General features: G+C 32.7%; 1 protein-coding gene across 6 annotated transcripts in view; it reads right to left on the reverse strand.

Annotated features, from left to right (window-relative positions):
* The window catches only part of Ap3b1 (adaptor related protein complex 3 subunit beta 1), a 244,997-nt gene that overhangs the window by 142,507 nt on the left and 77,388 nt on the right, over nucleotides 1–25,102 (reverse strand). For 5 of the 6 annotated variants that reach the window (XM_058574270.1, XM_058574276.1, XM_058574281.1 and 2 more), the window contains 2 exons: nucleotides 24,240–24,422; nucleotides 4,031–4,054 (listed from right to left, as the gene is read on the reverse strand). In XM_058574270.1, the coding sequence (XP_058430253.1) occupies nucleotides 4,031–4,054; nucleotides 24,240–24,422 (207 nt within the window). The remainder of the gene's footprint in view (nucleotides 1–4,030; nucleotides 4,055–24,239; nucleotides 24,423–25,102) is intronic. The other variant, XM_046427561.2, reaches the window with a different exon arrangement.

Raw genomic sequence — 25,102 nt, forward strand, 5'->3', positions numbered from 1 at the left:
TTTATTGTAGGACTGGAGGGGTATATATATGATTTTTTAAAAAATCACTCTCAATTAATATAGTATATATATGACGGAATAAATTTTACTTTCCCCTTAATTAGCATAAACTAGATACAGCAGTCAACCAATAAGGAATCTCCACACTTAATGGCTCCCTGGCGTTACTTCACAAACCACTCCCTCTGGCAAAATGCCAGGCGCCATCTTGACTTGTTTACAGACTCTAACAGTTTAGCTACTGTGAATTGTGCTGCTATAAACATTGATGTACTTGTGTCCCTGTAGTATGCTGTTTTTAAGTCCTTTGGGTATAGACCGAGGAGTGAGATAGCTGAGTCAAATGGTGGTTCCATTCCAAGTTTTCCAAGGAATCTCCTTACTGCTTTCCATATTGGCTGCACCAATTTGCAGTCCCACCAGCAATGTAGGAGTGTGTCTTTTCCCCCACATCCTCATTAACACTTATTGTTGTTTATATTCTTGATAGCAGATGATTTCTACTTCAATAAAAATGTTTTTAAAATAAGTAAGAAAAAAGTTATTTAAATGAATAAAATAAACCAAGAGAAATAAAGAGAATAAAAACATACAAAGAATCTAGAAGAGGATAATCAGGTGAATTTCTAAAAATGGACTATGTTATAAACTCAATTCTTGTGACCACCTAAAATTCATATATTGAAACCCTAATCCCCAGTGTGATGATATTATAAGATAGGACTTTGGGGAGGTAATAAGTCATGAGTGGGATTAGTGACCCCTCAAAATCAACCCCAGAGAGCTCTCACCCTCTTTCCACCATGTGAGAACAAAGCTAGAAGATGGCCACCTCTGAATCAAAAAGCAGACCCTTATCAGACATCACAGCTGTCAGCACCTGGATATTAGATTCCAATCTACACAACTGAAATAATGTTTGTTGTTTAAATCACTCAGTTTAGGATACTTTTGTTTTACTAGCCTGAACTATGATAGACTATAGTTAATATGTTCAAGGAATTAAGTGATAAGATTCAACTTTGGGCAGGGAATTCAACCCAGTACAATTTTTATAGAAAAGTTTGTATCAATTCGTATATCATTTTTATATGAAGGGCTATAACTCCAGCAAGTGATTATAGAATTAATTTAATTTGGCAATATTTTTAAAATTTCAACTTGACTGATTTTACCTGTGGAGTACTTCTGACTTAATTGGAAGATTTCTGAACTCTTAGAGATAATAGACTGGACATTTAAATACGTTAAGTGGAAAACCCAAAGCTTATACCTTGAAGAACTTTGGATAGTGTTTTTAAAAAATCACTCTCAATTAATATAGTATATATATGACGGAATAAATTTTACTTTCCCCTTAATCAGAAACAGAAAAGGTGGTGCTGGTTAAGCAAGTAAGGTAAATGATATATTATAAAAATGATTAGTCTGCTTAAAAGTAAAAACAAATGAGTTTTACAGACTTTGAAGCCATAGTCAGAAGTTTCCATTGACTACTTCATATGTTAACCATATTTCATAAACATAAAAGAGAGACGAACCAATTTCAATATATCCCTAATTTATATTTGAAAGCAATATTTCAGAAATTCTAGTTTTAGTAGAACTGTTTAATCTTCAGAACTTATTCTACACTTTATATTTCTTATGTAGAGATTGATATTAAGCAGTCTCAATTATACATCTATGAATTTGGAACTAAGTATAAAGGCTCCTGCTACATAGCTATTATAAAACCTTTATACATTGTTCTATGAATTAATCCCTTTTCCAGAGTACTTTATACATATTATTTTAAACACGTTGATAGTTTAGATTCTTGGCACATAGATAATAAAGGGCAAAACTTAAAAAAGTAATAAAGATTAAATTATATTTCCATTGTCAAGGGATAGGAAAAGAGAAATGTGTTTTAGAAATATTAGCACTTGAAAGGTTAAAAAAGGGCCAATTATCTGGTGCCTAATAGAAGAAAAAGTAGGCCCAAATCTCCATCATGTCAGATTAGGCCCCAACTTCCTTAATAAGACTCCTATAGCACAAGAATTAAAACCAAGAATCAATAAATGGGATGGATTCAAACTCAAAAGTTCTTCTCAGCAAAAGAAACAATGAGTGAAGTGAATAGAGACCCTACAGAATGGGAGCAAATTTTTACCATATGCACATCAGAGAGAGCACTAATCTCTAGGATATATAAAGAACTCAAAAATCTTAACTCCAAAAAAACAAATACCCTAGTCAATAAATGAGCCAAGGAACTGAAGAGACACTTCTCAGAAGATGATATACAATCAATCAACAAATATATGAAAAATGTTCAACATCTCTAGCAATTAGAGAAATGCAAATCAAAACTACTCTAAGATTTCATGTCTTTCCAGTCAGAGTGGCAGCTATTATGAGGAAAAACAACAATAAGTGTTAATGAGAATGTGGGGGGAAAGGCACACTCCTGCACTGCTGATGGAACTGCAAATTGGTGTAGCCAATATGGAAAGCAGTATGGAGATTCTTTGGAATACTGGGAATGAAATCACCATTCATCCCAGCTATCCCACTTCTTGGTTTATACCCAAAGGACTTAAAAATAGCATACTACAGGGACACAACCACATCAATGTTTATAGCAGCACAATTCACAATAGCTAAACTGTGGATCCAACCTAGATGTCTTTCATTACATGAATGGATAAAGAAAAATGTGGTATATAGACACAATGGAATATTACTCTGCACTAAAAGAGAATAAAATTATAGTATTTGCAGGTAAATGGATGGAGTTAGAGAATATCATGCTAAGTGAAGTAAGCAAATCCCAAAAACACAAATGCTGAATGTCTTCTCTGACATAAGGATGCTGATTCATAGTGGGGATGTGGGGGAACATGGAAGGAATAGATAAACTTCAGATAGGGCAAAGGGGAGGGGAAAGGAGTGGGCAGGGGCCTAGAAAAGATGGTGGAATGAGACGAACATCATTACCCTAAGTACATGTATGAAAACAAGAATGGTGTGACTCTACTTTGTGTTCAACCAGAGACATGAAAAATTGTGCTCTATTTGCGTAATATGAATTGAATTGCATTCTGCTGTCATATATAATAAATTAGAATAAATAAAATAAAATCCAAAAAAGGGTCAATTATTACATTTGTTATTTCTATTGATCCTAATAAAATAAGGCATTATCACACATGAAATTTCTAGCTGGTAATAATTAAAATATTTTAATTATTAATTAATAAATATTATTATTTCATGATTAATTATGTTATTAATCATAACATTTAATTAATATTATAGTTTTTTATAATGTGGCAATTTTTCTAAACTATACAATCACTCGGTGTTGCCAGCTTTCCTCCCATGTAATACTGACATTTCTATTACAGGACTAGAACCATTTGATTGAAATCTGATTGATACAGAAAACATTAGCAATAAACCATAAATCCTATCTTTTATACTTTGAAAAACGGGTTCTAGAGCTAAGGCAATCAGAATTAGCCTAGCTTATCAAGTATTTTAATAAACAAAACACTTCCAAAGGCAAAGCTGAAATTTTTGAGCAATAAAAGTAAATAACAATAATATTAATCATAACCTCGAATAAAAGTTATCTATAAGTTCATACTGATATAAACAAGTGACTTGACTATCAAGCAAATGGGTGAGAAAGGATAAATCTTCCCTACAAAAGAATTTTAAATAATAACTATGATAACACATGAATGAGTATTGAAGGTCTGGAATGAGGTTCTATGGCAGCATTACTTCCATACTCCAACGTAATGTGCATCTCCAACAGCCTATACAGAATTAAAAGAGTCTCCCAATGTATTAATGTATTGAATGACTAGATAAGGAGTTCCATTTATAATGAGAAAACAAATCCCTAAAATGGATGCAATAAAACTGTTTAATAAAATCAGTATAAAATGTTCCATTTATAAATCAGTAGTTTATTTTTCTGTTTTAAAATACATTATGAAGGGCTGAGGTTGTGGCTCAGAGGTAAAGCACTCGCCAGAAATAAATATATTGTGTCCACCTATAACAAAAAAATAAATATTAAAAAATGCATTATGAAATGAAAGTATATTATGTACAACAGACTATAATTTTTCCATATATCTTAAAAATACCCATCAAGCTGGATTAGGAAAAAATCTGCTTTAAATTCTTCCATGTGGAAAATAAGAACCAACTCACAGAAAAAACTCTGGTTTCTGTAAAGATGATTTTAGAAATACAATCTCAAATAGATATAGATGAAATTATATATCTAGAATTTTATGTGAAATCTGGGAGTGTTGTGGAGGTTAAGCTGAAACAAAAGCAGCCATGAGTTGATACACTATGTACCCACATGATATGTGTACAGGCATTCATTACATCATTAGCCTTACTGTTGTGTGTTTAAATTTTTCTAAAATTGAAAACATAAGAGATTAACTTCAAATTCTTATTATAAAACTCCAGCAATCAAGACAGTGTGGTATTATTACAGGAATACATAAAAATATCAGTAGAACAGAATAGAAAGCCCAGAAATAGATTCATACAAATAGTCAACTACATTCACAAAAAGAGCCAAGATAACACAATGAAGAAAAAGACAAATCTTTTAAACAAATATTGCTGGGACAATTGGATACCCACATGTGAAAAAATGAATCTGGACACACACCTAATTATTTTCACAAAAAAATTAACCCAAAATGGACCACAGATAAAAACGTAAAACATAAAACTATAAAGTTCTAGAGGATACTACAGAAGAAAATCTAGATGAACTTGAATATGGCAGTTTCTAGATACAACACCAAAGGTATGACCTGTGAAAGAAACATTTGATAAGCTGGTCTTAATTAAAAACTTTGGTCTGAAAAAGACAAGGTCAAGAGAATTAGGAGCAAATCCACAAAAAAAGAGAAAATATTTACAAAAGATCCACATGATAAAGAGCAATTACCCAGGGCTGTGGCTCAGTGGTAGTATACTTGCCTGGCATGTGTGAGGCACTGGTTTGATTCTCAGCACCACATACAAACAAATAAAATAAAGATCTACCAACACCAAAAAACCTTTTTTTTTTTAAAAAAAAAAAAAGAACAATTACTCAAAATATACCAAGAACCCATAAACCTTGAGAACAGTAAACAGGTAATACAATTTTTTAAATGAGCTAAATACCTAAACAAACACCTCACCAAAAAATACACAGATGGCAAATAAGCATACAAGATGTTCTAAGTCTTATATCATGAGCGAACTGCAAAATGAAATGATAATAGAATACTACACACCCATTAGGATGGGTTAGGCAGGAGGGAGCCATGAATGGGCAAAGCACAGAGGACTATGAGGATAACAAAACTATTCCATGAAAAACACAATGGAGTATCCATGTCATCATATACCTGCCAAAATCCATAGGATGTAAAATATCAAGTATGAACTGTAGTGTAAACTATGGGTTTTGGGTAATAAAAAATGTTTTAATGTAGGTTCACTGATTGTTTTTAACATGTTAAGAAGGTGGAGGTTTAGCATTTGTAGGAAACTGCTATGCTTTCAACTATGTACCTATAAGTGTTCTTAATTTTTTTAAAGCCTATTTTAAAAAATGGTGAATTTAATATATCTGAATCCATGTCATATGGGTCTCCCTCCACTCAACTGTGCCACTCAAATGTTGGGGGAAAAAAACTGAATAAACACAGCTTTCATTTTGCTCTAAAATATTCACCTTGAGGTGACAGAAATGTTGCTACATTAAATATAAGTTTTATGAAGGCAAAAAAAATCCATTTTACTCTACAAAATTTTGGAAAAGGTACTGTTTATATAGCCTTAAAGTACTATTATATAGATTTAAGAAATATTTTAAAAATGTGAAATGATACTTAAGTAGTAATACTGTCTATAGATTTTGAGTCTGAAGCTCAAATACAAATGTTCACAGACACTGCAGTAAGTCAGTATCTGAACTCACAATTTTACACTCTTAGATAATCTTTGTTTTTTAGAGGAATATTAAGACACAGGGAGACGGTCATTTAATCTGAATGGATTTGCTAAAACTTAATCATAAACTATGGTCTATTTGTCAGTTCATAATGAATAACAGAGAAAAGTTAAAACTGCACACAGCAAAATTTGATAAAAGTTGATAAAAGGATAAAATATTTTTTAAATATACACACTTCTGCAACATGTGACCAGTAACACTAGACTTAGTAAAAATAAAAGGCAAGTGGGGCTGAGGTAATCTTTAATAAACATTTTCACAAAAACCTCTGAATCCTTTCTATAACCCCATGAAATTTTCAAAGCAGGTATTTATTATCTTTTTCATTAATGAAAGAACTAAGGGGCAGACAATTTACATGAATTCTTAATAGTCACAAAGATTAAAAAAGGGGCTAGAACTTGAAATCAGGATTTAATATTTTTGTCTCCTTTATTATCCTGGCATTTATAACAGTCAATTAGATGACACTGAATGTACCCACTTGATTTCTGAATTCCAAGATAGTCAGAAGGGCTGCAGCTATCCTTAAGACAGGACAAAACAATTGCTATAGTCAGGTATTTAGAATATGCCTTAATATTTTGTTGTAGATTTTTTGGTTTTGGTACTAGGGATTTAACACAGGGGTACTTTATCACTGAGCCACATTCCCAGCCCCTCTCCTTTTTTTTTTTTTAATTTTTTATTTTGAGACAAGGCCCCACTAAGTTGCTGAGGGCTTCACTAAGTTACTGAGGCTAGCCTCAAACTTGGAATCCTCCTGTTTCAGCCTCCTCAGTCACTGGGATTACAGGTGTGCACCTCCATACCCAGTTTGCCTTATTAAAAGTGATTCAGGAGAACCCATCGTGACACTCCCATGCGTTATGATCTGTATTTGAAATGTCCCCTAAAAGCTCATGTGTTAAAATAATGATCTATTTGATGGGATTAACCCACTTCATGGATTAATCCGTTGACAGCTAGATGGTAGGACCTAGTTGGAGGAGTAAGTCATTGGAGGCATGCCCCAGAAGAGTTTACCTTCTTATTTAGTCTCTCTTCCCCTTTCTCGCCCTTGTGCACACCCCCACTCCCAGCTTTCTGCCTGCTATGAGCTGAGCAACTTTCTTGCATCCTTCCACCATAATGTTCTGCTCCACCTCAGTTCCAGAGCAAACAGAGCCTACCATGATCTGATCTCTGAAACCATGTGCCAAAATAAAATTTTTCTCCTTCTAAGTTTATCTTGTCAGGTAGTTTGGCCACAGATGAAAAGCTGACTGATATCCCATGTAATCTGATATACTATATTAATCATTTCAGACTGCTACAAAAAAATACCAGAGAGTGATAGCAAATGAAGACCATCTCCTCCTGGCTGGAAAACAGCTACCTCACATAGTGGTAAGAGTAAAGCAAGCTCTCTGATGTCTATTCTTCTAAGGACACTACTTCCATTGTGAGGTCCCTAACATCATGACTTCATCTTAAACCTAATTAGTTCTCAAAGGCCCTGCCTCCAAATACCATCACATTGAGAATTAGGGCTTTAACATAAAGCTGGAAGTAATGCAAATATTCACTCCATCACAAATACCATACAGGCATATTAGAGGTTCCTCTCTCTTTTATTGGGTTAGATATGACTAACCCAATAGATAAGACTAAGTAATTAACAGCATCTTAAACACTCAGAAAAGTTAGCTATTTGATATGGAAACCACATATTATCAAAAATGAATTCACACAAAAAAACTTTTTCACGTTTAATAAAACTTTCAACTTTTTTTTTGAAAGGAAAAAAAAGTGAAGTCTTCTTCCCCCAAATTCAGTTCTATGTAAAAGAATACAAAGTGTGAATACTGCTTTGAGATTTTTTTTCTTTTGTGAGGAAATCGCTATGCTATTCACCTTACATGTTTTATAATACAGCCCCGTAACCACCATACCACACAGGTGGATGTGTGGATTTGAGGACCATTGAACACTAAATCTCCCCCAATACATCACAATTATGGAAACACCTGTGCACAGTAACTTTGGGTTGAGCCATTATGAAAATTCACAGTGTTCAATTGCCCACAACACTTCTCATTTCTTATGACTACATGTTCAGCTCTAATATATAAGAAACAAGCTTTCTGAATACAATAGTTTCCAAACTTCGTTACTGAGCAATCTGGAGGATCTACATAAAACATATTTCAAATTTCTCTGAAATAAAATATGCTCAAGACACATGTCAGACTTAGGGCTAAGGGTTCCAAGACATGATAAATAAGTACTTTAATTACTTGAAAACTAATCTACATCTAATGCTGTAAATTTTTTTTAAAGTAACACTTTTTGTTAAGCTCAATGCATTTTAGAGTAGCTTTCATTCAATCACAAATCATGAAATAAAATTAAAGTAAAATTTATCATGATTCTTCATGTATGTATTCTTTCTTTAATCCCTGAAACAGAGAGATTTTATTAGGAACAGGAAGGCAAATCTGCATTGAATTAAAATCAATAAATTTAATTCTCATTTAGGATATAAAAACAAATGGATTGAAGCAGATGTGTAATAATGTTTGTGGAAATTCTGGAAAGAAAGGAAAAAAATCAGTAAAGAGAGAGAGAGAGAGTGAGTGTGTGTGTGTGTGTTTAACTCCTATGGAAAACTCCAATACTTACAGAGATATGAAAAATTGTGACCTAAAAAAAAAGAAAACTCCAATACTTAAAAAAAAATTATATACACACACACACACATACACACACACACACACACACACACACTTACTTAAAACTCTAAATGAACTGAGGGCAAGGAACTAGAGTTCCAAGAAACAACAATTTAATTTTTCTTAAAAAGCAAAAATCAAAAACACTCAGTGTTAAAAAAAAATCTATACATAAAATATAAAATTTTGTAAAGGGACCATTTCATTTTCATTAATTCCAAATATCCATATATCTAAATTAAAGGACACACTTTAGTCACTAGAAAAAGCTATGTAAACAAGTTTTTAAAAGATATGGGGCAGGCCACATTCTTATGGCAGAAGCCAGCAGTTCTACTCCTAGAGAAAGGAAACTACATGTTCACTTTAAGATCTGTGGCACTGAAGGCAAGGGTTACAGCTCCACAGGTATACAAAAGATTTAAGATTCAAAAATAAGCAAGCTACTCTATGACTGCCAAAGGGGGAGGGAAAGGAGAGACAGGGAAGGAAGGATAAATGTGGGTTTGAATGTATAAAAGGAGGAACAAGAAAGTTCAAACTTTGACTTTTTTGACCTTTCAATTATCTAGCTAACACTTTAGGATTAAAAAGCTTAAATTTCCTAACCTCAAATCATCTCAGAAAAAAATATTCCTTTATTAAAATATCCACAAAGAGAAATCACCAAGAAATACATACTAAACCAAACAAAATGGCTAAAATTAATAATAACATCACCATATAATGGTGATGATGTTAAATAACCAAAATCCCCATTTATTGTTAAAATTGTGAATCATATAATCATAGTTGTTGTGGTCTGAATGTGACCCCTGCAAATTCTAAGGGCTAACCCCCAGTATTTGGAGATACTCCCATTATGCACAAATGTGACTGTATTTGGAAACAGGGCCTTTAAAGAGGTGATTAAATTTTAAAAAAAAAATTTAAATTTGTCTAATTAGTTATATATGACAATAGAATGCATTTTGACATGCTGTACACAAATGGAGCACAACTTCTCCTTCCTCTGGCTGAACACAGTATGAAGTCACACCAGTAGTGTAATATAGGGTAATAATATCGGTCTCATTCCATCATCCTTTTCCTCCCTACCCTCCTTACCCTCCCCTAAATTAGCCCCTAATCCAATCTGACTAATGTCAGAGGAGGAGATTTGGGCAGGCACAGAGACACTGAAGATGCATATGTAAAGTGGAAACATCATGTGAGGACACAGAGAGAAAGTGACTATCTATAAGTAAAGGACAGAGACCTCAGGAGAAACTAAACCTAGTAACTCCTTGATCTCTGATTTCCAAATTTTAGAACTGTGAAGAAATAAATTTAAGTCACCTGGTCTGTGATATTTTGTTATGACAGCCACAGCAAACAAAACAATAGTATAACGACTTTAGAAAAGTCCAGGAGGGTCTTATAAATTTAACATATATCTACTATGTGACACAAAAATCCTAATGTAGGCATTGACTCAATATATATCAAAGTACAGCTCCACAAAAACACCTGTATAAGAAAGTTCCTAACCGATTTATTATAGTAGGCAAAATGGAAAAAGCGTAGTTATTCATTGATATGAGAATGGATTGCAATGTAATATTATTCAGATAAATACTGAAAAATATTATTTAGAAAATATTTTAAAATGAAATAAGTACCAATACAACAACATGACTCAATCTCCAAAATATTATGCTGAGTAAAGGACAACTTGCCAAAAAGAATACAAAATAATCTAATTATATAAAGCTCTATAATATGCTAAACTAATCTATGTATCAGTAAACCATGTTTCACAATTACATTCATGTTTCTGCAAGGTCAGAACTTGACCAACCTAAATTAACAGATGAGTCTTAAATGTTATAGACAGACATACAAGGAGATTTAAAAGTTTTTCTCCCATTTATTTAAATTCCAAAGGGTAATTTAAAAAACAACAACAACAGACATTTCCCTTCTTTTCCCCTGGCACCTCTCTCCTTCTCTATTCTCCATTCTCTTTCCCTTCCCACCCCCACCTCTGCAAAAGCAGTCCTGAGATACTTATAGCCCTCTTTCCCATACATGCAGGTGACACTGGCTCTTACAACATATTGTAAAGAGGAAAGATCATGTGAGTACACAGACAGAAAGTAATTATCTATAAGCAAAGGACAGAGACCTCAGGAGAAACTAAACCTACTAATTCCTTGATCTCTTGATGGATGATCTCCCAATCACCCTCATGGGGTACTGGAGTGTAGGGAAGTTACGCTAAGATGAACTGCAAGTAGATAAAAATCTTTTCTTTGATCCAGACATTGTGATTTCTACTTTCGTGTACACATGTGTACATTATATGTAAGCCATTATGTATATATATATAGCTCAGATTCTTCACTTTTTGAACTCAACACTATAATGGGGGAAAAAAATATTTGCCTCTGTGGGCAAGCAGTGGGAACAGGATTAGTCTGGAAGAATAATGGTAATATTCCATGCCATAAAGAATTGTATTACTAACATATACACAATTATTAAACCTCTAAAATTTGTACATTTCATTGTGAAAATGTCATAACAACAAAAGGAAAGAAATCATCTCTTTAAAGTTCAAAACATGGAACTTCAGTTAATGATATGCATATTGAAGTGCTTAGGGGTAATTTGTGTTGAGGTCTGCATCTTATTTTTAAATGCATAAAAAATTCAGATGGACTAATGTTTCAATACAGGAAATGCATTAGTCTCCCCATTTCTGAATGCTACTTTTGCCAGATATGGACTTCTTGGTTGATCATTTTTCTTGTACCGCTTCAAATATGTTTCTTCCATTGCCTTCTGATAAGAAACCAGCTGTGACTCTTATTGAGGAAATCCTGTAAATAATGAGCCACGATTTTCTTTTGCCATTATCAAGATTCTCTTCTTTGTCCTTGGGCTTTCAAAAGTTTGATAATATGTCTCTGTATGGATCTGATCAATTTTCCTACTCAGAACTTGGTGAGCTTCTTGAATGTATAGATTCATGTCTTTCATCAAATTTGGAAAGTTTCCCATCATTATTTCTTCAGATGTTCCCTCTGCCCCTTTCTCTCTCCCTCCTTTCCTTCTGGAATATCCATTATGTGTTGACAGTGTTCCACAAGTCTCTTAGGCTCTATTCATTTTGCTTCATTCATTTTTAAAACTTTCTACTCCGCAGATAAGATCTTCCAGCTGGTCTATCATCAAGTTCACTGATTCTTTATCTGCCTGTTCAAATATGCTGAATATTTTATTTTAGTTTCTGAACTTTTCAGTTTCAGAATGTCTTATTTGATTCCTCTAATTTCTCTCTCTTTACTGATATTCTCTATTTAGAGAAATATCAATCTCCCGACTTCATTCAGTTGTTTTAGCATATTCAGGACAGTTGATTTCCAATCTTTGCCTAAAAAAAAATTCAATGTCTAGGTTTCCTCACATACAGACTCCATTATTTTCTTTTTTATCCTTTAATGAAGCAAACTTTCTTATTTCTTTGCATGCCTCCCAAATTTTTTTCTGAAAATTGGATATTCTTAGTAGTATAATATAGTAATTCTGTAAATCAAATTCTGCCCCCACACAAGGGTTTCTTGTACTGCTTGTGGAAACAAGTTTTCTTCTCTCACTAAGAGATATTTCAATGCTATTTTTGAGAATTTGTATTCTCTGTCACTTTTGGTCACCTGCAGTCAACTAGTAATTTGACAAGAGATTTTCTTAATTTATTGGGGGGAAAAATCTCGCAATTATTGAAATTATGCTATCTGTACTAATATGTAGTTGACCCACTTATAACTCTGCCTTAGCCATTACTTCCTTATGTAGAGCTTGAAAGTCAGAAGTAAAAACTTAGGTATTTATCAGGTCTTTTCTGAGAATGCATCTAACATTAAACATGCAATGGGCTTTCAAGATTCCATAGTATATGCAAGAGCTTGTCAAAAATCCTTATTGCCCCAAAGCACTTCATTCTCCAGCCTTTAATTCCAGGTTTTTGGTTATGTCTATTGTTTATCCCAATTAATATCTCTCATCTTAGGTGATATTAGTTGATCATTTGCCCTGAAATCTAATTTAGACAAAATAAAGACACACTCTTTACATTAGGGATTCCACAGACAGGTCAATACAGATAATCACAACTCTTTCTCTGTTCACTCCAGCCTCAGGAACCTAAGCTATGGATGTGTGCTACTATCTTTTTTTTTTTTTTGGTTGTTCAAAACATTACAAAACTCCTGACATATCATCTTTCATACATTTGATTCACGTGGGTTATGAACAACCATTTTTACCCCAAATACAAATTGCAGAATCACATCGGTTACACATCCACGTTTTTACATAATGCCATATTAGTGACTGTTGTATTCTGCTACCTTTCCAATCCCCTACTATCCCCCCTCCCCTCCCCTCCCATCTTCTCTCTCTACTCCCTCTGCTGTTATTCGATTCTCTCCCTTGTTTTTTTCCCCCCTTTCCCCTCACAACCTCTTATATGTAATTATGTGTAACAATGAGGGTCTCCTTCCATTTCCATGCAATTTCCCTTCTCTCTCCCTTTCCCTCCCACCACTTGTCTCTGTTTAATGTTAATCTTTTCCTCATGCTCTTCCTCCCTGCTCTGTTCTTAGTTGCTCTCATTATATCAAAGACATTTGGCATTTGTTTTTTAGGGATTGGCTAGCTTCACTTAGCATAATCTGCTCTAATGCCATCCATTTCCCTGTAAATTCCATGATTTTGTCATTTTTTAGTGCTGCGTAATACTCCATTGTGTATAAATGCCACATTTTTTTTATCCATTCATCTATTGAGGGGCATCTAGGTTGGTTCCACAGTCTAGCTATTGTGAATTGTGCTGCTATGAACATTGATGTGGCAGTATCCCTATAGTATGCTCTTTTAAGGTCTTCAGGGAATAGTCCGAGAAGGGTGATAGCTGGGTCAAATGGTGTTCCATTCCCAGCTTTCCCAGGAATCTCCATACTGCTTTCCAAATTGGCTGCACCAATTTGCAGTCCCACCAGCAATGTACAAGTGTACCCTTTTCCCCACATCCTCGCAAGCACTTATTGTTGTTTGACTTCATAATGGCTGCCAATCTTACTGGAGTGAGATGGTATCTTAGGGTGGTTTTGATTTGCATTTTTCTGACTGCTAGAGATGGTGAGCATTTTTTCATGTACTTGTTGATTGATTGTATGTCCTCCTCTGACTAGTGTCTGTTCAGGTCCTTGGCCCATTTGTTGATTGGGTTATTTGTTATCTTATTGTTTAATTTTTTGAGTTCTTTGTATACTCTGGATATTAGGGCTCTATCTGAAGTGTGAGGAGTAAAAATTTGTTCCCAGGATGTAGGCTCCCTATTTACCTCTCTTATTGTTTCTTTTGCTGAGAAAAAACTTTTTAGTTTAAGTAGGTCCCATTTGTTTATTCTTGTTATTAACTCTTGGGCTATGGTTGTCCTATTAAGGAATTTGGAGCCCGACCCCACAATATGTAGATCGGAGCCAACTTTTTCTTCTATCAGATGCAGAGTCTCTGATTTGATATCAAGCTCTTTGATCCATTTTGAGTTAACTTTTGTGCATGGCGAGAGAAAGGGGTTCAGCTTCATTCTGTTGCATATGGATTTCCAGTTTTCCCAGCACCATTTGTTGAAGATGCTATCCTTCCTCCATTGCATGCTTTTAGCCCCTTTATCAAATATAAAAAAGTTGTAATTTTGTGGATTGGTCTCTGTTCTTCTATTCTGTACCATTGGTCCACCCGCCTGTTTTGGTACCAGTACCATGCTGTTTTTGTTACTATTGCTCTGTAGTATAGTTTGAGATCTGGTATCGCTATACCGCCTGATTCACACTTCCTGCTTAGAATTGCTTTTGCTATTCTGGGTCTTTTGTTTTTCCATATGAATTTCATGATTGCTTTATCTATTTCTACAAGAAATGCCATTGGGATTTTGATTGGCATTGCAGTAAACCTGTAGAGAACTTTGGGTAATATCGCCATTTTGATGATGTTAGTTCTGCCTATCCATGAACAGGGTATATTTTTCCATCTTCTAAGATCTTCTTCTATTTATCTCTTTAGGGTTCTGTAGTTTTCATTGTATAAATCTTTCACCTCTTTTGTTAGGTTGATTCCCAAATATTTTTTTTTGAGGACATTGTGAATGGGGTCGTTGCCCTCATTTCCATTTCAGAAGATTTGTCGCTGATATACAGGAATGCCTTTGATTTATGTGTGTTGATTTTATATCCTGCCACTTTGCTGAATTCATTTATTAGCTCTAGTAGTTTCTTTGTAGACCCTTTTGGGTCTGTTAGATATAGTATCATATCATCTGCAAATAGTGATAATTTAAGTTCTTCTTTTCCTATTTTTATGCCTTTAATTTCTTTTGTCTGTCTAATTGTTCTGGCAAGTATTTCAAGAACTAAATTGAATAGAAGTGGTGAGAGACGGCATCCCTGTCTTGTTCCAGATTTTAAAGGGAATGCCTTCAGTTTTTCTCCATTTAGAATGATGCTAGCCTGAGGCTTAGCATAATATAGCTTTTACAATGTTGAGGTGAGTTCCTGTTATCCCTAGTTTTTCTAGAGTTTTGAACATAAAGGGATGCTGTACTTTGTCGAATGCTTTTTCTGCATCTATCGAGATGATCATATAGTTCTTATCTTTAAGTCTATTGATGTGGTGAATAACATTTATTGATTTCCATATATTGAACCAGCCTGCATCCCAAGGATGAATCCTACTTGATCATGGTGCACAATTTTTTTGATATGCTTTTGTATTCGATTCGCCAGGATTTTATTGAGGATTTTTGCATCTAAGTTCATTAGAGATATTGGTCTGTAGTTTTCTTTCTTTGAAGTGTCTTTGTCTGGTTTCGGGATCAGGGTGATGTTGGCCTCATAGAATGAATTTGGAAGAGCTCCTTCTTTTTCTATTTCTTGAAATAGCTTGAGAAGTATTGGTATTAATTCTTCTTTAAGGTTTTGTAAAACTCCGCTGTATACCTATCCGGTCCGGGGCTTTTCTTGGTTGGTAGTCTTTTGATGGCTTCTTCTATTTCCTCCTTTGTTATTGGTCTGTTTAAATTGTGTGTGTCTTCCTGACTCAATCTGGGCAGATCATATGACTTAAGAAATTTATCGATATCTTCACTATCTTCTATTTTATTGGAATATAGGGTTTCAAAATACTTTCTAATTATCTTCTGTGTTTCTGTAGTGTCTGTTGTGATATTGCCTTTTTCATCCCGTATGTTAGTAATCTGAGTTCTCTCTCTTCTTCTCTTTGTTAGCATGGCTAAGGGTCTGTCGATCTTCAACACTGCCACCAAATGGCCAAAAATCAAATATTCTTTCTAAACTGTGATCTCTTCAAAATTTTATTAAGTTATCATGTAGGAAATGGTAGACAGTGTTGACTGTCTTCAACAGTGAATCCCATCAGGGTCTTTTGCCTTGAAAACAGATTTTCTGCAAGGACTATGCAATCAGATGTTTGAGAAGAAACCATCTGGCTCCCAAGTCAAGATAAGTTAGTCAATTATAAGACTCCCATTGTAGGTGATAGGTTTAGGAGTGGCATGTAACGCAACTAAGGCTAATGGGAAGTAATAGGAAAGGTGAGATTAGCAGGGTATGGAGTGATGAGTGGGAAAGAATAACTTCCACTTAAAAAGCATGAAGACATTGACCTATAGCTGAAATGTACTTCATAGAATTAGACTTTCAGTTTTCACTAATGAAATGCCTTGACTGGATTAACTTTCTGGAAAACTATTTTTAAAAACAGCAATCTAAAGATATTACAGGACAATGAGACAGCCAAAAATGAGAAAAGACTCTACCCACAAAAGATGAATTTTAAAGTGTGAGATAAGTGAATTTGCAGGTTTTTGCCTTACTGCACTCCCTAATCACATGTAACTAATAATAAAAAAATCATACTTTACTTGTGTAGGAGTCAGATAACAGTCAAAAAGTGGTAAATTACAGAAGGGTGTGAAACCACAGAGGGGTGAGACCCCAGGAAATCCATGTAAATATCATACACTGGTTACCAAACCCCTGATTTGACCAATAAACTAAGCATGTATGAGAATGACCACCATGGGCCTATCAAAAAGGAATAGCTCAAATATAAAAAATAAAATAGAGATTTTACTTGCTGTCCATATTGAACAATTTGGGGTATGAAACTAGTAAAACATCTGATAAAACAAAGATTAATACACTTTAGGGAAAATGTAATATAAGGCAGAGTTTATACTATATGATTGAATATAAATTATTTAAATTACTGAACAGAGATGGAACAAAAAAATAACCAATGCTCAAGAGAACAAATAGCAGTAGAAGATAACTCAGAAAAAGCAATTATCACATAATAATTATAAAGCAGTTATTACATATACTCAAAATATTAAGAGCAACATAGTCAAATAAATAGATAATCTTAGAGGACACCATACAAAAGAATCAAATAAGAATTCCAGGGCTGAAAATATACTACATAGGTTGAGTCAAGAAACCTGAAGAGAGATCAATAGAAAGTTATTCAATTGGAAGAACAAAGAAGAAAATGTGAAAAAAAAAAAAAAGGAAACCATCTCAGAGCCATATGGAGTAATATCAAACAGTGTGAAATACTTGTAATTAAGATCCCAGTAAAAGGGAAAGAGTAAATGGAGCACAGCAAATTGCTGAAGTTTTTTTAATTTCAAATTTTAGTTTAATGAAATAAACTCAAACAAATTTAAAAAAAAATTTAAGAACTTTTAAAAATTCAAACAAAAAATAGATCCAGAAAACATCAAATTCCCAAGCAAAATAAACAATAAGAAAAACACACTTATGCACATCAAAGCCAAACTTCTGAAATCAAAACAGAAAGAAAAAAATCTTTAAAGCAGACAAATATTTTTTTAAAAATCCTACTACATACAGGGAAACAATAATTGCAACTAACTTATGATTACAAGCAACGGAGTCCAGAAGACAATGAAATACCTTTAAATTCTTGAAAGAAAAAACAATTCCATATGGAGAAAAATATTCTTCAAGGATGAAGATGAAATCAAGACATTTTCAGATGAACAAGATTGAAAAATTCGTCTATAGGAGATCTATACCACAAGAAATTATTTAGTTTGAAGAGAAAAATAATAAATGTAAATTTATAATTATAGAAGAGAATGAAGAATTCTCCATTTCTATAACACACAGTCACTACACAATGTTGACATTTGGTATATTACTAAACAATAATATATGTAGATTACTTAGAAATACAGAAAGGTAAACACTCACACACATGCATACTAAAAGAAGATTCTGAGGGTGCTAATATAGGCATAAGAAATGATCAAACAGGAAAATCTTTCTCATGAGCCATGTAATATTTTTCAATTTTTTAAAAGCACATACATGTTATCTGAATAAATTTTTTTTAAGTCAGGTACAGTGACATACACCTGTAATCCCAGTTAGTTACCTGGGAGGCTAAGGCAGAAGGACTACCAAGTTCAAGGTCAGTCTAGATAACTTAGACCTTTAAAAACGAAATAAAAAGGGATAGGAATGTAGTTTAGTGGTAGAGTGCTTGCTAGCATGGGAGAGGCGTTGGGTTCTATCCTAGTAGCAATAATAGTAATAATAATAGCAACAACAATAATAGGAAATTTCATGAGTTTAAAAATTCCAATCCATATCATTTTGAATAACAAAAAGAATAAGAAAACTTTAAAGTTAAATGCTTCATAACCAACAGGAGAAGAAGGGGCCTCATTTCAATATCAGCTCATAGTCTGTAATTTCACATTAAACTATATATGAATCCTTTGTTAGCTATTGCCTGTAAGAATGCACAACCAACCTATTACCTTTATACTGTACAGCTTGGATTGTGCCACAACACAACTCCTTAGTATTTTTTTTTAAGCTCATGGAATAGTAAAAATCTAATAGCCCATTGATAAAATACAAAATTTGTTTGGCCTAAAAAATTACCCTCTAAAGTAAAATCATCTCTAAAATTTTGGTCCTTTAAGCAGGACCCAGATGTGGAGTACATGAAGCATTTTCTCCAAATACCTTTGTACTTGCAGAAAATCACTAATCAAGAACTAGATAAGCGAATTTAACATTTTGATAACTTTCTACTCTCTGTCTCTGAAAAAAGTTAAAAACTTATTAAAAATACTTTAAACAGGATTATAAACTTAGAACTTTCATGAACCCATTTAAGGTTTTATAATGAAAGTGTAGATATACTGAGAGTGACAAAAAGTAAATTAATCACTCTAAATTTCAAACTGGCATAAGATTATTTTACCTGGATTCATATTCTAAAAAGTAATGTTGCATATTTACTTTTAAGTTAATGAAGTCAAATATTTTGATAATTCTTAGAAAACTGTCACTCCTAGAGAAAGTTCAATTATAAACAGCTAACTTCATAAAATTAAAAACATTCCTGTCGGGCCCCAAAGTCAATTAATTTCATTTCAATTTACAATCATGTCACTGAAGGGTTCTGGAGTTGTTTGTTTGTTTTTTTAATCACTCTTATAATTTACTTTGTGTTTCATAGTATTTTTTAAAAAACATTATTTTTATAAAACCAACTTTAGATGCAAAGATTCACATTTATTTTCTAAGTATTCTCCCACAATAGGCTTGAACAACAAAGATTGAAATAAATAATTTTATATCCTTTATAAATAAATAATTTTATATCCTTGAAAATTATACAAACTTGACCTAGAATAAAAAACAACTCACATGAACTGCAAAGAGTAAATTTAGAAAAATAAAAATGCAAATATGCATTTTAGCAGTCTCTTGAATTTATTAACCTAAAAGGTTTAATTTCCATTTTCCTGCCTCAGCTTTATTTATAAAATGTCGTGCCCTATAAATACGCTGTTATTTTCTATAGTCAAGCACCCTCTTAACAAATCTTCTCATTAATATGTAAATTTAAAGTCAATCGGTCTTCTCCCTGACAGCCCCATGAATTCCTAGTGCACTGTATAATCGGCTTTGACTTGGCATCCACTATTTATCATCAAAGATGTCAGTTAGAAAAATTATGGAAAATGCACTGCAATTGATATGACTGCAATCTACTTTGTCAACACTTAATTGTTCCTCAAATCATACATTTACATATAAACAGCCTAAATACTGATCTATAATGATGCAAATAAACTAAATTAAAAATCTCTTCTGCCCAGAAGAAGCTTATTTGTATATGATGTGTTCATTTGAGAACTTACTGACAAAGCCATGTACATCAGCTCATCTCAAAAAGTATTTCTACTAATTTTCAATTCCTCAAAACACAATTTTGCTACCCTTCAAGCATATTAACATTAACAAATGTTTTTAAAAATTCAATAAGAAACATGGTTTTTCTCTTTGAAAAGCAAATCTAATTAGAGTTGTTAGCTAATTGCAGTGTCTGAACACCGTGAATTAGGGGCTTTGAAGTTAATTTTGACAAGAACACAATAAGTAAATACATAAAAACTTATTAAGGTAAGCAAATTTTTTGTTTTAATTTAAAAGTCACAACGTAATACAACATGAAAGAAAGAATGCTGGCTTGGACATCAAATAAATGTTTCTAGCTCCACCTTTTATAAACAATATTATCTTAGGCTAACTGTTAAAATCTGTATGCCTCAATCTCTTTATCTATAAAATGGGTATAATTCTGAATGTCCTATAAAAAAATAGTAAACAAGGGCTGGGGTTGTGGCTCAGCGGTAGAGCACTCGCCTAGAATTTGTGAGGCCCTAGGTTCGATCCTCAGCACCACATATAAATAAATAAATAGACTACCACTAAAAAATAAATTAAAAAAAAAGTCAACAAAATTCTACACAAGAAAGTACTATAAGATTATAAGTTTCTAAGTATAACCTATTGTGGTATCAGTTTTCAGATCTTTGTTAGGAGGGGAAAAACTATTTGATTTCAATGAATTTGGTATGAAAGACAGCTATTTCATTTTAAATAAATTTCCAGGTGGATATTTTATTTTAATTGAGAATGTCTATCCACTGGCAAATTCTTTTACTCCAAGGTAAAATGGCCTTTGATTTATGGTAAAATGATGCTCATACAGCATTTAGGTGAGTGTCTTCTGTCAAAAGGGAAGGCTATAATAAAGACATTTTTCCTCCATTGACTCCATGAAATGATATATATAAATGGTGGTGGGAGGGGGGAGTAACCACTAAGCACTGACTCTCTGGAGTACTACCCATCTTGTCTTTCATTCCAAAATAGCCATTCTTTATTACATAGTATGGTTTTTACAACATCAGATATGAAACAGAAAGCAAATATAAATGCTAACTACAATAACTCTAGATTCTTCCAGATGTGGTCAAACCTGGCTTTGTGATTCAGTGTGCCAAGTTCTAAAGCTGAAACTACCATGTACAATCCTAATAAGCAACATGAAGACTAGGCTAGAAAGTCTCCAAAATTACAAATGGCTACACTGCTCATTCCAAAGTTTTGCAGTAAAACAAAATACATAGTAGAGAGAAAGGATAAGGTAGGTTAAATGAAAGGGGAAGCTCATGGACATGGTCCTAATGTTAATGACTCATTTGAATCTTATTTTTTTAGTTGTAGATGGACACAATACCTTTATTTTATTTTTATGTGGTGCTGAGGATGGAACCCAGTGCCTCACACATGCTAGGCAAATGCTCTGCCACTGAGCTACAACTGTATAAATGTATTTAAACAAAGAGCCTAGCATCTTTTATAGTCCTTAATTCTAAAGTGAATGAAGACTAATACAAGAAGGACCGACACTTTCAAATCATTCATCTGGTTTCTTAACAGAACATATAACTAAATATAAGCCTGCTATCTTGATTATTCTAGATTACACAAGACCCTCAAATAGAACTTAAACAATCAAAGAATATTTTTTTCACGGTTTGAGGTCAACTGATATCATCTTAAGTTAATAAAGTAAAATGTTTTACCCATGTCAAATTTCAACCACCAAAATAAGTGATTAAATAATTGCCAAATTAAATGACGGCCAATAATCATCTCTCAAGGTCAACCAAGAGATTATAAAAACAAACTTAATTTTTATTTTACCATATGCTTCTGTAATTTAAAAATAAAAAGAATTTCATCACAGTTAATTGAGAAATACAAATCTTATATTTAAGTGGTTTGCTTTTTTTTTTTTCCCCCTTAAAGCCAAGGAATCCTTCTAAATGGAAATCCTAAGTGAAGCTGCATAAAAAAGGGCAGGCATATGAGGCAGTGGCAGAGCTCAGAGCCAGTCTCCAGCACTACTGCCCAGATGGCTGCTCCTGTGGCAGTACCACAGCATTCTGAGGGATGAGGTGCACATTTGAAAACCACTAAATTAATCTAATAGCCATAGTATTTAGAATAATGCTGAGGTCAGATGGCAAATAAACGCCAAAGATAAGAAATTATTTAGATCAATTCCAGCATGCTAAGATTTAACAATGACCAGATTTTCTCTCATATTTGTAATAATTGATGTTCATGGATTTAACATGAAAACACAAAGAATAAATGAATACAGCCCCAATTTTTCCAGTGATCCATCAAAAGAATAAGTGTATATCATGGAGGATAATTTCATTTTCCTGCTTGTGTATACAGTTTTATGAATTTTATCTAAACTAAGATGAAATAAAATTCAAGGAAAAGAAAAACAAACTACAAAACAGAGTTTAATAGCCATTACATATTTATAGAAGATATGCTAAGTATAGCATGTATTTTAGCTCTGGCTTCTATATTCTGACAAGGCAAAAGATCATTTATTTGTAAAGAGCTAATGAAAATGATTTGACAATGATAGGAAAGTAAAACAAAAATATTTAAATGGTGACGATCATTATATATGCCAAAATGACCTAAAACCTTACAGAGAGGACAAAAAATATATCTGAGATTAATTCTTTAGAGGAAGGGGTGAAACCAAATAAATAAGCTATTCACAACAAAAATCTCTTGTCAAAGGGTCAAGACATTTTCATCATGAACATATTGATTAATTTAGCAAAACTGTCCTCAAAACTTTAACAACGAATACAACTGTAGAATAAAAGTATATAAATGTAAATTTTCTTCAATTTAAGAATCCTATCTGACATAAGACTTTATATTGATGATTTTAAACAAACTGAAATAGTTAAGTCGAATAATATGACCACTTTGTTAATACTAAAATTGAGGGGGCTAAAGATGTAGTTCAGAGGTAGAGTGTGTGTTTAGCATGCAAGGCCTTGGGTTCACTAAACAATACCAAAAATCAAAGAAATTAAAATTGAGATGGAAAAATATTAGTGTTTAGATTAAAATATATGAAAGTTTTTAGTGCTAACAAATATTAGTATAGATAATTTGATAAAGTATTTTATATGATTATGTGGAATGTTATTGAAAGCATGTTATTATGAACACATTTCAATTTTATTCTATTAGCATTTTTCTCTCATTTTAATATTACTTCTAATTAACAAGAACAAGTACTAAGCGATCAAGGGCCTAGTAATAAGTTTGCATATAAGTCAGTTTGACATAATTGAGTTTTATAGGACCTCTTATTTTTTTACATGACTGATTTTTTTAAACTATAATACTGCATTTTAAACGATTAGATATCAGAAGACAAGGTTAATACACTTTTATAACATTTAAGGATTTTCTTTAAGCAAGCTTAAAATTTATATTTCATTCTTAAATATATACATACTAAGTTCTATTACAATAAAATTAAAATCTTGATAAAAATGAACTTTTCTAAGTTGTCATATAATGAAAAGAATGGGTATGCTTCTAATGTTAATCTACAAAAGGAAACAAATATCTTCAAGTATATTTAATTTTTAGTTTTACTAAATGTTACCTATTTAAGCAAAGAAAAGGAAAAGAAACATTTTAGCAATATAAAACTAGAAAAAAATAGTTTAAAAGTTCAATAGTATTGATCTATAATTGCAAGAAATTAATACCTAAGATACAAATTCATGTTTATACTTTTAAATTACCTATTTTCATAAATGCGTATCTGGAATAGCTGGGGCTCAAAAGTGTGAAGGTTACTAGTAACAAAAATAATTCATGGTTTAGCAATGTTATTGTAAATACTGCATCATGCTATTGCTCCTAACAAAGGCCTCTTACCAAGTATCATACTGAAAGTTTATATACTATGTCATTAAATATGTATCAATCAGTGCCAAAATAATAGACAATTATTCTTGTATTTTTATACTAATTTCCTGCTTTCATAAAAGAGAATGAGGGAAATGAGTCCTTATCAAATATGAAGATTTCTATATTTCACAATTCTTAATTTTTGTACACATTTTTAAATGCTCGCCTATTCTGTTAGTATACTTTATAAGTGAAAGGCTGTTCAGCACTTACCTCTTTCCAAGGACTGACAAACTGTGTACGAGCATATCGAGTTAGCATGTGGATTATGACTACCTGCCCCCACTCTTCTACATCAACTAGTAAGTTACATAGCTTTCGGTAATTCTTGTGAATCAGATCTATTCTATCCGGGCATACTTCTTCAAAAGCCATCACAACACTGCCAGCTACCAGCTAGAAAAGAAAGAAAAAGTAACTCATTAAAAAACATTTTCTGCCCATCGAAGATACTACTCATGTTTTTATTATGGTACAGTCAGTGTTATGACAATCAACATTTAAAGTGTTTATTCATTCAGTTAAAATGAATGTTCATGTTTGAGTAAAAAATAAATTTTTAAGCACCACTCCCTAGAAGAATAAGTCTAATACTTGTAATTTATGTGAAAAACTAATGCTCTGCTGAGCAGAGATGTATTCTGATAATTTTTTATTTTATCAACTTAAATTCCAATTAAGTTGTTTATACATGAATTCAACATTAATCATTCACAGTTTTCATCTTTAAAGCTAACCTAAATTCTAATCTAAAGACTCATTTCTTAGTTTGTGACAATATTCAGAAAAAGAATCCAGATAATAACAAGATTATACTGTGTCAGTTTAAAATGAAAATGACAATTCCACAATGAATTTGTTTAAAAGTATGAGGAACTCTTAGATGTTTTTAGTACTAAAACACTTCTGAATCTTACATATCTTAATTTGTGTTTTTATGAACATAATTTATTTACAAAGAAAACACACTGACTGAAATTTTAGGACATTATTATGACTTTCATAACAATGTATGTAAGTTGGAATAATATATTACCAACAAAAGGCAGCTTTTCCCAAGTCCCAATTAGTGAATC

Source organism: Marmota monax, unplaced genomic scaffold (assembly GCF_021218885.2).
Source record: "Marmota monax isolate L192 unplaced genomic scaffold, Marmota_monax_Labrador192_F-V1.1 WCK01_AAM20220418_F8-fsc00018, whole genome shotgun sequence".
Taxonomy (NCBI): domain Eukaryota; kingdom Metazoa; phylum Chordata; class Mammalia; order Rodentia; family Sciuridae; genus Marmota; species Marmota monax.